Source organism: Heterocephalus glaber, unplaced genomic scaffold, assembly GCF_053883595.1.
Source record: "Heterocephalus glaber isolate CG9 unplaced genomic scaffold, H.glaber_assembly_v1.0 deba00001457, whole genome shotgun sequence".
Taxonomy (NCBI): Eukaryota; Metazoa; Chordata; class Mammalia; order Rodentia; family Bathyergidae; genus Heterocephalus; species Heterocephalus glaber.
The window spans coordinates 20,688,225-20,704,225 of NW_028258305.1; the positions used below are offsets into that span (position 1 = coordinate 20,688,225).

Here is a 16,001-nt window from a genome sequence, read left to right on the forward strand (position 1 = left end):
TGATGTCACACAGAATAAACAGGAATTACAGAAATACTAAAAATCTAAGAACACTGGGACACTGAAAAGCATAATCTAGGTAACTATAGTACACTGAACATAATTCTGCTAAGATTTCTATCAATACTTAAGAAATTGGGGCCGGGGATTTAGCTCAGTGGTTCCAGTGACTGCCTCGCAAGCACAAGGTCCCAAGTTCAATCCCCAGTACCAAAAAAAAAAAAAAGAAAAGAAAAGAGAAATACTTAAGAAATTTAAAAATATCTCAAGTAAAATGGAATGATGAGCTAATGTTAATCTCAAAGTAATCTGACTTGACTTTATCTTTGATTTGTCCACATTTTAAGAATTCCATGTTAAACTCCCCTCATATAGCAATGTTCATAAACACTGACCTTGCCGTGGCTTCTTTCCACTTTCTGAAAACATTTATTTAGAGATAGATTATGTCGAACAGAATTTTTCCACCCTGTTGGTGCAGTAGCAAAATACGGGAAACGGTCCAGAATCCAGCTATAAATTTCTTTGACAGGCAAACATTTATTTGGAGAGTGTTCTATAGCCATATAAATGAGAAGACTAAAGGAGTACGGGGGCTTTGAGGTGGTTGATTTTTTTTCTGGGTTCTGGTAGCAGGATGGTCCACAGGATGGCATATCATCTCCCTCTATGTCATACAGTGGGCTAACCACTGGAAGATCCTCACCACCGAAGCTGAAGTTTGTAAGAAGATTAGTACTTTCATGAAGCCAGTTCAAGTTTGTCAATTCATCATCTGTTGACTCACTGCCCACGAGAGTAGCCTTTGGCCGGGCAGCATCCACAGCTTCAGGTAAGCTTCCCATTTTATAAATCTGGCTTAGTCCTGCAATTTTTTCAGCTCCTGGGGTTTCAGCTCTCTTATCTGGAGTCATTCCAATGACTGGACCCATTTACTCTTATAGGTCTGAAACAAAGAAAAGAATCATCAATCAATGTAATACCCAAGATTCATAAATTCTGGAGAAAGGAAATACGGTGTATATATATAAATATCCCCAAATCAGAGAAATTTTGCAATTAGTTATCCCATATAATATTTAAGCATAGTATTCTTATAATGAAGATACTGATAGTTATAATACGAAGAACAAAAGTTATTATTTGAAACAGCTGTAAATAAAATGCAGTTTTATAACATATGTATGAGTATATTAACAAAATTAAATAATACAACTGGTACCTAGCCTACAATAACCACTTAATAATAATGGTTATTATTACTAAAAACAAATGGGCTATATCTTTGAATTATAAGACTTCATAATCTATATTCCTGAATGATCTATATTTTACTGTAATAGTCATACATATAGCTTCATTCTGAAAATAATCAAATTTGAAATAGTATTTAAACAGTAATTCCAAATATACCCTTTCCTCAAATCTGAAATATTTACTATAAAAAGGTAAACCATCCCAGTTACTCATGAGGCTAAGGCAGGAGGATCACAAGTTCAAGGCCAGCGTGGCCAACTTAACAAGACCCTGTCTCCAAATAAAATTTAAAGGTCTGAGGGTGGAGGTACTCAGTAGCAGAGTGCCCTGAGTTTGAGGCCCAGAGTTGTAAGAGCAAAAAACACATAAACCATTTCTAATATTTTTCAAGCATATTGTACTAAAAGTATGTTTTCAAATTATTTAATTTTAATGATATTAAGATAATGTATACATTATACAATAATCAAATCAAGCTAATGAACACATCCAGACTTCACACATTTTTTACTTCCTTGTGGTAAGAGCACTTGAAATCGATTATTTTAGCAATTGTGACTACAGTCACCATGCTGTGCAATGGAGGATTAGATCTCAGTCCTTCTGTGTAACTAAAACTTTTGGACTAACATCTCTCCTTTCTCTGTCCACCGCTTCCCCCACAGCACCTGGTAACCACCATTCTGCTATTTCTATGACTTCAACATAGTAACATTTTTTGGGGGGACAGGGTCTCCCTATGCATTCAGGCTGGCCTTGAACTCACTGCAACCGTCCTGCCTTAGTCTCCCAAGTGCTGGGACTACAGGCACGCCCCACCACGCCTGGTTCCATAGAGACTTTAAAATGTGATCAGTCAGTGTGGTGGCACTTGCCTGTAATCCCAGCACCCAGGAGGCTGAGCTAGGAGGATCACTGCAAGTTTGATGCCAGCCAGAGCTACACAGTGAGTTCAAAGTCAGCCTGAACTACATGGTAAGACCCTGTCTCAAAAAAAAAAAAAAAAAAAGTATACACACTTCAGCAGTTTGTCGTACTAATAAATTATCTGGAAAACAATGGTCACCACTTTGGGCACCTCTTGTAATTGTCGAGGTCAAGGTAACGTGTTAATCTCATGATGTCTAATAAATTTAATATTAAAATATTTATACAAGTTTTTCTTTTCCTGATGTATACTTTGGTGGTGGTCTCCCCCCCATATATATATATATATATAAATAAAATCAACATACACTCTGTACCAAATGCTATATTAACTGCTTTGAGAATTAATGTAAGCCATCTCCCTAAGGTTCTAAAACTAACAAAATGTACAGCCAAAATTATACACCAGGATGAATTCAACATCTATGTCTTTTGTCCATTAAAGTTAAGAGACTTCTATTTTTAGCAACATCACTGTACTTAAAAAGGAATGAGTTAACATGTACTCAAAAGTCAGTCTCAGTCACTACTGATTAAATAGTTTCATCAGAAACTAATTTAGATTGTGGCAAATATGGTATTCCTCTTAATTACAAGTTTACAATAAAATTCCATTACTTTAATGTGTAAAGCAATAGTATGGTACCAAAAATGTCAAAGAATTACACAAAGTGTAGACTTTGTATACAAAGTTTAAAAATCAAGTATGGACAATGAGAGGCTACGTTCCTGTTATTAATATTTGAATTGTCATTGTACTTTTTTTCTGGTACCAGGGATCGAACTCGGGTCCTTGTGCTTGCAGGGCAGGCAGCGGAACCACTGAGCTAAATCCCCAGCCCCTGTCATTGTATTTTAAGAGGAAAAAAATAACTTCTTAAACTATCCTTTCAGAACAATTTAGAACACTACCCACTTAGAACACTAAGTCCACCACAAAAGATAAATAAGCAAATGATCTTTTCTTACAAATCAATTGTAACATCCAGCTTCACTAATGATCAACGAAAAACAAAACCAAACTGTGACACTGAATGTAATGTACTTAGCTCCGGTATATAGTAAGAACAGATATTAGTACTAAAAATATTTGTATTTGCCTTATTAGTAATAGTTTAAAAATATATGTAATGTACAATTTTGGTTTTGTCTTGTTTTGAGACAGCATCTTGATATATAGCCCAAGCTGGTCTTTAACTCACAATCCTCCTGAGTGCTGGATTACAGGCAGGCACCATATAATGTACAAACTTGGGGAAGGACCTAGGACCATTTTGGAAAGCCAACTGACAATATATATCAAAAGTTATCAGGGCCAGGGATTTAGCTCTGTGGTTTTGGCCCCCACCTCGCAAGTGCAAGGTCCCAAGTTCCAACAATTCCAACAAGTCACTTTGATAAAACAATCCCATATAAAGAAAAAGACAGTGCCTTTTTTCTTCTTCCTCTTCCACCAAATGTCCAAACACTAAAGATAATGAAAAACTATTAGTGACTTACATATCCTACAACAGAGAAATGGTAACTAAACCACATCTATTCAATATAATATTTAGTAGCCATTTAAAATGACTATCTACACTCGGGAGGGTGGGGCAGGAGGATATCAAGTTCAAGGCCAGCCTGGTCTACATAGTGAGTTCAAGGCCAGAATGAACTACATAGCAAGACCCTTTTAACAAATAAACACTTTTAGTTCCCTCCCTCTCCCTCCCCCTTCCTCCCTCTCCTTCTAACCTCCCTCCCTCCCTCCTCTCTCTTGCAAATTTTTTTTTTCCGGTATGGGGGATGAACTCAGGACCTTGCACTTAGGAAGCAGGTGGCACCACTGACCTAAATCTCTGTCCCTCCCCCCATATACACATTCACAAGTCCATTCAAAAAAGGTCATAGACTTATCAGAAAGCTTAAGACAAAAACAGAAGCCACTTCTTAAGATTCTTATTCTGTTACAAAGCTTTTCTGTAATACAAATTAGTTCATCAGTTAAAAATGGCATCAGCTTTAGCACAACATAAAAATCACATTAGTTTGTACATGACTTTGCCCAGACTATGTTTTTTGCACTATCAATAACAACAGCTAAACCCAAAACACGCTCACTCAGTGGAAAGCAGCGAGCTACTGAATGTACAGTGCTGAATACAATTTTCATTCAACCCAGGCTCCCCCTCTCAGGCGGGCGCAGCGTGGCCACAAGCTCTTTCTGGGAAATGCTTACTGAGCTCCTCTCATGCATCTCACACTCACTACACTGCTGTAGCTTCAACCTTCCTTTCAGATCTTCATCTTTTAAAAAAAAAAAAATCCTAAATTGACTATAGTATTTATTTATGACTCATGTTTTAAAATATTCTGTTCTCACTATTTTCATTACCATTCTGACACAAATCTACAATGTTTTGGGTGAGCTGACCCAGCAGCTGTGCACAATTTTAGCATTTTCAGGAATGTACAATAATATGCAACACTGCTAGAAAAAGGTGTATATACACATACCCAAATTTTTTAAAGAAAACTGTGTTTTCGTTGGAAAATTCTAGTTTTATATGAAACTCTGTCTTAAACTAAAACCATTCACTGGCAAAGCACTAATAATATACACAATCAGTTTGCTTCATAAAGCAAATGTGTAGAGCCAGGCATGGTGGTGCATGCCTGTAATCCCAGCAATCGAGAGGCTGAGGCAGGAGGAATGCCATAAATTTGAGGCCAGCCTGGGCTACACAGTTAGTTCAAGGCCAGCCTGAACTACATGGTAAGACACTATCTCAAGAAACCAAAAAAAAAAGAAAAAGAAAAATATACAGTACTGTAATTCGCACGGGGTGGTGGTGGTAAATATAATTAGCTTAGCTAAATAATTAACACAACCACTAAACCAATTTCTAGACTAACTGCTAAAAAAAGTAGATAAATATAAGACAATTTAGCAAAGTACAGATTTATGTCAAGACCTCAAGCGACATTTTAGGAAGGAACATTTTCTTCTTACAAGGAGAATTTTAGAAGAGTTCAAATAAACCTAGTACAATCACTGTGGAACCCATCTAGAGTTTCATTGTATAATTAATATGGTGGTATCTTAAGCAGGCTTGGGAATTAAAGATGCCATTTTTTCCACAGTAGGACAGCTCATAAATTTCCCAGGGTATCTAATAAGAGATCTCAACATCTGCATATTATGTTCAATATTATAGTGATATTCTACTCTATGACAACAAAAAAATGACACACTGGAATTTCTCAAAATGATCATTTGTGCTTTTTGAGACAGGGTCTCACTATGTAGTTCAGGCTGGCCTTGGACTCACGCTAATCCTTCTAAGTGTTGAACCATGTCCAGCCCCTTTTCTCTCTTTAACCTCACAAGACACTGTCATTATTGTTTATCTGGTCAATTTTTTTTATTAATTTATCCATTTACTTGGCGTTTTGATCATCATTTCTTCCTAAGACTTTATACCTATGCCATCTCCCACCTACTTAAAAAGCAATCTAAACTTGAGAGTGTAGCTCAGCAGCAGAACGTGTGGGGGTTTTTTTTGGTACCATGGAACAAACTAGGGACCTTTCGATTGTGAGGCAGGCAGCAGAACCAATGAGCTTAATCCCCAGCCCCAGAATGTGTGCTGAATACTCCAGAAAACCTGGATTCAATCCCCAGTACAAGGTGAGTATCTGTGTGTGTGTGTCTGTCTGTCAGGTAATGAACTTTCAGATTTTATTCATCTGAGCATGTCTTTATTTTGCCCTTGCTCTTGGAAGATGTTTGCTAGCTAAAATTCTAGATAGACTACTATTTTAGCTTAGTATTTCATTTTTTAGTCTTCTACTTAAATTACTGTTATTGAAACATGATGCTCCTTAGAATATAATGTTCTTTTAAAAAATTTCCCTCTATTAATCTCGTATTTTCCATTTTGTCTATATTGGATTCTGAATTTTCAGATTTACCTTTCATTACACCAATTTTCCTCAATAGTCCATTTGTTTTCATACCTATCCTTTGAATTTATTTTCAAATTTTCATTTCTAAAACTTGATTCTTTTTCAAAATATTTATTTTTTCTCATTTTAATCCTCTCATTGAACATATTAAATCTACTTACTTTATCTTTTACACAATTCCCAAACGTGAACTATTGGCAGGTCTGATTCCACTTAGTCTCTTATACTTGGTGTCAGTTCTTTGGATGGCTAGTAATTTTTATTATTATAAACTACTTATTTTCATTATAATTTTACCAGTTGGAAGTCCTGGTTAATGAGACTGTGTTAGGTTTTAGCAGTCCCGTTGGAAGTAATAACAGTCCAGGACCATTTAAAATTCTCTGAGGTTTTAGTGCGGATTCATGTTGCACACCAGTGTGAGCGCTGGTTTGTGGTAGCAAATTTTCAGTAAAGATTTTGTCTTTCCTGTTTGCAACAATATTCTGAAAGATAATTTTCTGGGAACATGAAGGGAAAGAATTTCTAGATCATGAAACACTTGAATGGCTCACCATATGGGCCTCCAAATTAATGGGGAAGGCTATTCTTGCTAGATGCTCTATCTTAACGAGGTCTGGGTTTTGCTTCCTGACCTCTGACCCTTATAAAGCCATAAAAATAGAAGCAAATACCCTCAAGGGAAGGGCCAGCTTCAGAACTCAGCCTACTTCAATGGATTTCCACTTAGTGTGTGGACTAGGTAATCTTTACTTTTGTGCCAGAACACTGATGCATTTAAGATTATTTTATCTGGCATTTTAGGATGTTTTCAGCAGAAAGCTGGTCCAGATAGTTCACCATGCTGTGGGAGGTAAACTCTGAAATGTGTTTCTGATGGCAACTCAGTTAAGTACATAAAGGTTTTCTGTCTCAGCACACTGGATAAATCTGACATACTCCCAACCAAAAAGAGTTGCTCAGTATGTTGGTGATTCTCAACTAGAAGTAGGCAGAAGACATATGTCTGGAGGTAGAAGGCAACTATCAAAAGCTCTACGTACATTTTTAAAAACAGGGACTTCTTCCTCATTTCCTTTAAAAATTATAAATACCAAGAAACACATTAACCTATAACTATTATTCAGAGTCATTACTACACAGAACGTCTCACTGAAGCATAATGCTTAGAGACTGCTAAAGTGCATGGGAGTATTTGCCACTCTATCAACATTTCTCAGTCTTTTCCATGGACACATTCTGGGGGCTAAAAGTTTTGCAAATGTTTATATTTTCATTTCCATAACAGTATAAAAAATGTATTTTAACATTTTTTAAAGAGAAGAATCAGTGACATTATTAAAGAAAATTACTTCAGGAACTAAGGTTGGTGATTCTCAATTTGAGGTTTCTCTCTCTCGTTTTTTGAGACAGGATCTCTCCATGTATCACTCACAGTGATCCTCTTGCCTCAGCCTCTCAGGTGCTCGGATTACAGGCAGTTGGCCATCACATCTGGCTGTAATTTTTTTAAAATTTGTTTTCTTTTTGGTACCGGGGATCGAACTCGGGACCTTGCGCTTGTCAGCCAGGCAACAGAACCACTGAGCTAAATCCCTGGCCCTGTAATTTTTTTAAAAAATGGATCTAAATCTACGAACTTGGAACTCAGAGGCTAAAAGCATGAGCTTGCTGACAGCTGGTTCTGTTACAAGTAAGAATTGGTACCAAAGTAGGGAATGTGGGCTGCAGGCTAGGGCCATGAAGAAAGGGGAAGTCATACAACCAAACCACATGAAGGGTCTGCTTTCTATTTCTGCCACATTCACCTTCTTACCATGTAGATTAGAGGTAAAGACATCCTTTTTTCGAGTAAGTATAACTCCCAGCAACCTGTTTTCTAGTTATTTCTGGACATAAGGCTGGGTCCATATATGTAAATAAATTACAAGAATGTGGTTATTCCATTTCATGGTAGGGAGAAATTTTATAAGGAAAAATGCAAAAAGGAACAGACTTTTGGGGGAAGAAGACATTTGGTGGACTAAACAAATACACAGTACTCAGATGAAATCGGTCCCATTCAGGGACAGGATGAAGTTGGGTAATTGACAAAGCATGAAATAGTTTGTAAATTTTTTTGTTTAAATAAATGGTATTAATTAAAGAGGGATCCATATACTCTTCTAGTTTGAGAAACACTGTTCTATACATTGACAGATCTCACATTGCTGTGTTTAGATAACTGGATTAATATTCTTAGTTCTGTATCTTAGACTTTATTTGTACTGTAGACACTGTATTTGTATGACTTTATGATCCCTCATCTGAAATCTCCAGGGCCAAACATATTTAAAACTTCAAAATCACCAGGTATGTTGGCATACGCCTGTAATCCCAGCACTTAGGAAGCTGAGGCAGGAGGATCCCTTCCAGTTTGAGGCCACTTTGCGCTACACATAGTGAGTTCAAGGCCAGCCTGAACTGCATAGCAGTTATTCTGTCTCAAAAAACAAAAGGAAAAATAAATTCAAGAACTTTTGGATTTTAAGAAATAACAATGTGTATGTGATGTTATATCCCATGGAGGTATCAGGCTACATATCATAATGAGCATGTTAATATTTCTGTATTCCTAGAGAAATGTATATTCACACTAAGGGGGGGGTTAAAGATCATCAGTAGCCTTTTATCAGCTTAGAACATGTTCTTCCATTTAAAAGGTTAAGAAAAAATTTTATTTTCAGTTTCTAAATCATAGAAATTAATTTAAAGATTATCTGCTACAGACTTGAAAAGCCGAAAAAATTTCATTAGGATTTGATCTGAATAAAGGTAAAGACCTTACCTTAACATATGAATACATAAACTTTATGATTCTTCTCCTCAACTACTCAGGAGTCCCTTTGTATCTATAGGTGGCTTAGTAGTTGAGGATACTGAATAAGCAACCTTTGACAAGAAAATAGGTCATTAATAAAATATCAAAAGTATGTAAATGCGTAAATGAATTTTAATATATTCCTAAGCTATGGTATTAGCTATACCAGACTATGTTCAGTATTTCTTTTTTTTTTTTTTTTGGTACTGGGGACCGAACTTGGGACCTTGCACTTGCAAGGCAGGCGCTGGAACCACTGAGCTAAATCCCTGGTCCTATGTTCAGTATTTCTATGTCTGCCAATATGGGTAAAAGGTTGAAGAGAAGCCTGAAATATATACTTATTCAAAAGAGCCTGTCCTGGTTCTTTTCTAAGAAGCCTTTAGAAGAAACCTCTCACTCTCACTACACTCATGGCTATTACCATAGTGGTTAGATGCTATGGCAAATAGTATACTCCTGTAAAATGAAAAGTATTGCACAGAAACTTGAAGAAATTATATACATGAAGTTAAAACTGTGAAGGATAAACAATTTTATTAATAAAACATCACAGGAGTAAAATCCAAGTCATGAATGCTGATATTAATCACATCTGGAGACAGGGAGACAGAAGGTAAAGAGTCTGAGCTGTGTAGATATTGCCTGGGTTCAAATCTCAGTTCTGCCAGTCGCCTCAATTTAGGACTGTAACAATGCTACACCTAGTTTCATACAGTGAGAAGAAAAAGCATTTAGAACAGAGGTATGGGATAAATTTACAATGAATATTTGCTGCAGAGATGGTAATGACTGGTATTACTGTTAGTAATTTTTAAATTATTAGCTTTCTTTATATGCTGTAGATTTATGTTGTGGTCTTCAAATACAAAAATCAGGGTATAAAATCAGTAACAATACCTTCTGAAGTTTGGAGATAAAAATTTTCTCCCTCATGACCAATGATGCCCACAGGCAAGGCAGCAGCTGAATTAGGTCAGCAGAGCACTGCAACTGATGTTTAATCATTTCCGTGTGATGCAACTTTCACTTCCTTAGTTTGTTTCCATGTACTTTATGTCTATATTTTTGCCAATCACGCTACATGACAGAACACTACTTCAAATCTTTGTAGTTTAAATAATCTAAAAGAATTTTAAAAATTAGAACTTTCAAACCAGGTGTGGTGGTGCACACCTGTAATCCCAGCGCTCTTGGAGGCTGAGGCAGGAGGATCCCAAGTTTAAACCCAGCCCGGGCAACTTAGCAAAATTCTGTCTCAAAATAAAATTTAAAAACAGACAGGAATGTAGCTCAGTGGAAAGGCTCTGAGTTCAATCCCCAGCACAGGCTCTTAGCCCAACAATTCTCATGAACGTTAAGCTTTCTAGTATATACTTTAGTAAGTTACTATAAATAGATCCATAGCAAATAAGGAATAATTACATGTAACTCAGTTCAATTTATCTGTTCAATATTTTTAATGATTTTAAAATTATATTATTCTCTTCATGCTACATTTTTAATTTTAAGTTTCTATCTTACCTATACGTATAGTTCCTAAAAGCCCCAAGTCTATGTTGTCTATCATTTTTTAATTGTTAAATTTTTATATTTAAACAACTTTATCTAAGAATTCTTATTAGGAGATAAAATACAGCATTGAAAAAGACTCAAATCAAAATACACTATGATATAAATTCTTGACACCCCAAAGTAAATTTATCCAACCTATTTTCTTCCTTACATCCCCCAGCCAGTCACTAAGTATTTTGTCCTCATTACCCTTTCTGGGTTGTGGGGAAAATCAATTTTGTTCTTTCTAATAAGTCTACTCTAGAGTGAAAAAGAGCCATGCCATCTGTTGTGTTCTACTTGACCTGGGATGAAGTCAAAATCGATGCTTGAGCAACTGTCCTGAAACACCCTGAAGGATACTTCAGTCAATCCTACACTTAAAGCCAAGGTCAACTAACCTCAAAACTGTACAACATCTAACCTAACCAGAGTTGTTTCTCACTATTGTGACCTTACTATTCTAGCTTTCTATTTAAATCAGCCCCACTAATACTTCAACATTGAGTCCTGCAGCACATGATGAATGAACAGGATTTTGGGGTTACATTTAATTAGTTTACAATTTCTAATTCTTTTTAGGTGGTCATAAGACATTTGGAAACTATTTTTATTGACTTCCCATTTTACTGCAAACTAAGAACTTAATGTCATCAGAAAATTCAAACAATCTCACAAATGTCAGAAGAGCAACCAGAATGCAGGTACCATCTAAGATTTGTAGCTTTCCCATCCAATTACTTTTATAACCAAAATAAAAAATTTTGACTTAAGCTACAATAACCCTAGCAAAGAAACACAGGCATTCACTTAATTCAGATCAGTAAACAAAGTTTTTTCATAGAAAATCAAAAATCTGCAGAGCTACACAGCATACATAAAAACCCAAATGTTTGTAAATTTTCTTGGAACTGCCTGACAATTACCTCAATTCTTTACTATAATGTAAGCTTTGCCACTAAAATGTTATATAGTAAAAAAAAATTCCATTCACTGTCTCTCCTTTCCTCATCTCCCAATTTCCTTAGGAATGAACCATAATTATTAATTATAATTAGGTGCTATTTTTCAAGGAGTTAAAAGGAAGTTAAAATGAAGTAAATTTTACAAGTTAAAAAAGTGAAACATTGGTTCTAACCAGTAAACACTGTATTTACTAGACTTAACAGTATAAGATTATATTAATAGCTTTATATAAAATACTTTCAATTTATAATTTCAATTATTTTCTAAATCTGAAGACTTCATTTTAAAAAAGAAAAACAATTTTCTTCCTGTTAATTTATCGAGTTGTTGGCAAAGCAAAGTCTAACATTCACTAAGAACATAATTTTTGCAAGGCACTATATAAGAGATTTAACAAACAAGAGCTTTAAAAATATTCTCTTATCTCAAGTATCTAAAACCTTGGTAACCCTTGGGTAAGGAAAAAAATAAGACATAACTCTTTGACTTCTATTGATTTAACAATATTCTTCCATTACAAATAGTACCCATCCTAAAAACCCAATCCTGAGATTAGACAGCAGACTGAAATCCCAAATGTATGGTAAGAAGATGTATATTTGATTATAATGCCATATGTCATATAACCAGGACAACTAAAGCATTATGGCCTCTTAGGGATAAAACAGCCTTTTGGTCACAGATTTAGGTGAAACAGCATGTGATCCATTGTCTCTAAACAAAAAATGTGTACAGCTGCATTTTATAGTCAAAAGGGAGAATACAAAAGGGGCAAAGATTTGTCTCATGGATAAACTGCTTATCAAATAAGGTTTAAACAGAGGAACTAACATGGAGCAGGGAGAAGGGGGCACCCATTCTCCAACCCAAGCCAAAAGCAGGAAACACTAAAACTTGGGGGGGAGGGGGGAATCTGTGTGGCAACCTACCACTGAATCTACTTTTCTCCTACCCTAATTTGCCCAGATACATTTTGGAAAGATATGCCACTTTTATCTAAATAATTTTGTGTCACTTGTATTGAATATAGAGTTCCCCTAGCCAATGTTGCTGCATTTGTCTTCAAAGAGAAACATAACAGTTGTTCATCAGTTTCTTAGGGAAGGTAAAATGAAGCAATAATTTGATAAATTTAAAAAATGAGGGCCAGGAGTAGTGGCACATGTGTAAGCCTAGCACTCAGGAGGCTGTGGCAAGAGGATCACAGGGAGTTGGAGGGAGTTCAAGGGCATCGAGGGCAGCTTGGGCTACATAGTGAGTTCAAGGCCAGCCTGAACTATATAGGGAGACCTTATCTCAAAGGACAGAGAGGGAGAGGGAGGGGGAGGGGAGGGGGAGAGGGGGGATGGAGACAGAGAGACTGCTTTTAACGATCAAACCTAGTATTTTTTGTATACTGAACAAAAACTCTTTACAATGAATCCCTAGCACACAATCCTGCCTTTCATACAAATACTGAATTAAAAAAGCAATACCACAAAAAGATCTAAATTGAGTGAAAAATGTTTTCTCTGATAAGGAAAATGGCAATTTCTAATAAATGTTTTAACAAGTTTGATGACAAAATAATTTGTTAATTTTTACTATTATCTAAAACATAAGATTAAGAATAGAAATGCCACTAGTTTTCAGTTAATCTAGCTTAGAAAAATCTACCTTCTCAGAACTTTGAGATTGCAATCAATGCTGTGTGAAAAAAATGTTAAAGGTAGGAAAAACTGACAGCACAGAAGTTAAATAACAAAAATAACCACTAATACAAAAATATATACCATCTAGAATTAGTAGTATCACTTGTCCTATAAATCATATGTAGTGACCAACTGGCCAATTAGCACTTCGACTTTTTGGCAGCTTGCATTAGAATACTAAAAGTAATGTTCAATAGAAACAAAGCCACAGAAACGTAAAAATCAACAGATCCAATGTCTTAAAAGTACAAGGGCAAATGTGGTTGGTATTTTAATATTTACAAACTGGGCATGTTGGCGCATGTCTGTAATCCCAGTACTCAGGAGGCTGAGGCAAGAGGATCACCCGTTTGAGGGCATCCTGGGCTCCATAGTGAGTTCAAGTCAAGCCTGAAATATATAGCAAGACCCTGCCTTTAAAAAAAAAAATGTGGGGCTGGGATTTAGTTCAGTGGTTATGCCGCCTGCCTCGCAACCGCAAGGATCCGAGTTCGATCCCCGGTACCAAAAAAAAAGTGGTCTTCCCTATCACCAAAATTTATTTATGTGTAATATGACTTCAATACCTTGAATATAAACCATAGTAAGTCATGCTGTAAATCTCCCACAGCCAACTAAACTGCTTCACTGAAAAGGAACTCTTCAAGAGCATATGAAAAGATAGATAATAGGAAAGAGGGAACTCTTCTCCAGAAGAGAAGGAGCCCAAAAAATGGAGGAAGAGGGAGGAAGAAGGAGAAAAGGGATGTAAAAAGAATTATGTGTTTTATACATGTATTAACTTCTCATGGTGAATGTAATCAAATGAATGTATGTACTGTAAACATGAACTAATAAAAATAAAAATTAAAAGTCTCCTAAGCATATATTCATGATTGGAAATAAATTTAATAAAGGCAGACAATAAAACTTTACTAATAGCACCTTGATGTCAAATTTGGAAAGCATGTGTGGTAAAACTAAGGATGCTATACTGGTTGATTTAGTACACCGATTTTTATGTAAATTTTAAAACAAAAGTATAACTAATTTAACACAGAACTAAATTAAGTAGGTCTAAACAAACTTTGTTCACTTAAGAAAAATAAGCTAAAAATTATTAAAGATATTTATGTTACTACACAGAATATCTCTGGAGCATTTTTAAGTTTCTAAGTAAATTTACACAGAATATAAATTCAAATTAGCCATATCAAGTCAGCATACTATTGCTATACTTAATACCTATGTGTATTGTGACACAATTCACAATACCCAAGAAATGGAACCAGCCTAGGTACCCATCAATGGATGGATAAAGTAAACAGGTATCTATATACAATGTGGTATTGTTTTTTTTGGGGGGGGGTTGTACAGGGGATTGAACTCGGGACCTTGAGCTTGCGAGGCAGGCCGTGGAACCACTGAGCTAAACCCCCAGCCCCAATGGAGTACTGCTGAACCATAAAAAAGAACAAAATTATGTCACTTGTAGGAAAATGGATGGAACTGAAGGGTCATGTTAAAAGAAGCCAGATTCAGAAAGACAAGTATCGCATGTTTTCCCTAACATGTGGAATCATAAAAAATAAAAAAAATTTTCAAAAAAAGCATAGCACGAAAGTACAAAGAAGACTATAAGAGGAAAAGAATGAGTGGGGGGAGAGGTGTAAGAGAGGGTAAGGAAGGATGGATATGATCAAAATATGTTATATGTATGTATGAAAACACCACACTGAAACCCAGTATTTGGTAAAGTTAATAGGCACTAATTAAAATATATCTAAAGCAAAGCAGCCATATCAACTGCAGCTGAAAATAGCTAAGGAGGGCTTGGGATTTAGCTCAGTGGTGCCTCTGCCTGCCTCACAAGTGCAGGGTCCCGAGTTCAATCCCCCATACCAAAAAAAGAAAGAAAGAAAGAAAGAAAGAAGGAAAGAAAGAAAGAAAGAAAAGAGCTAAGTAGTCTAGTGGTCACTACTATAGATAAGGTCAGATACTAGTTCCATTTGATAATATAAAGAATACTGGACAAGAAAGAGGCTACTTTCCTTTTGAGACAGATCAATGTTTATAGTATCTTTTCACTTCCTGAATTTCTATTCCTTGCTTGAATGGTATTTGTATTGTTTTTGTTTTTTGAGACAGGGTCTCATGTAGTTCAAACTGGTGTTGAGCTCACTATGTAGCCCAGGCTGGCCTCGAACTTGCAGCAATCCTCCTGCCTCAGCCTCCCGAGTGCTAGGTTTTGAAGCATGTACCACCATGCCCAGCACTTGATTGGTATTTGGAAAAAAGTATCACATAGGAAAACTTTTAAAATAATACTTTAATTTCATTTGAACAGGTTATTTTAAAGTTGTACTGAAGGAAGTCTAAGTAAATCCACTTGTATGAAGAACTAACTACTAATGGAGCCGGGGATGTAACTCAGTGGTACTGCACCTGCGTGGCAAGCTCAAGGTCCTGAGTTTGATCCCTGGTACCAAAAACAGAAAGAATGAAGAACTACTAATAGAGAAGTTTATAAACACAAATAGAACAAATGTATTAAAGGTATTAATACACTATTAAGAAACCCCATTGTGACTATAACTCCAATTCCTTCAAGCTCTACCCCTTAGAGAAAGTTCCTACTATGTTCACATAGTAGGCTTGAATCTATGTCAATAGATTTATATTTATTTACATATATACAATTCCTAACACACAGTAAGCCTTTGATATCTGTTAAATATCTTGACCTTGTACAAATTAATTTTTTGTTCTTCTAAATATCAAGAATTTTCCATTAAGCTGGGCATGGCTGTGCACAC

General features: G+C 35.9%; 1 protein-coding gene across 5 annotated transcripts in view; it reads right to left on the minus strand.

The window, feature by feature from the left end:
* The window catches only part of Foxn2 (forkhead box N2), a 71,680-nt gene that overhangs the window by 44,918 nt on the left and 10,761 nt on the right, over nucleotides 1–16,001 (minus strand). For all 5 annotated transcript variants that reach the window (XM_087216414.1, XM_004839416.3, XM_004839415.3 and 2 more), the window contains exon 2: nucleotides 396–946. In XM_087216414.1, the coding sequence (XP_087072540.1) occupies nucleotides 396–932 (537 nt within the window). In that variant the 5' untranslated portion in view covers nucleotides 933–946. The remainder of the gene's footprint in view (nucleotides 1–395; nucleotides 947–16,001) is intronic.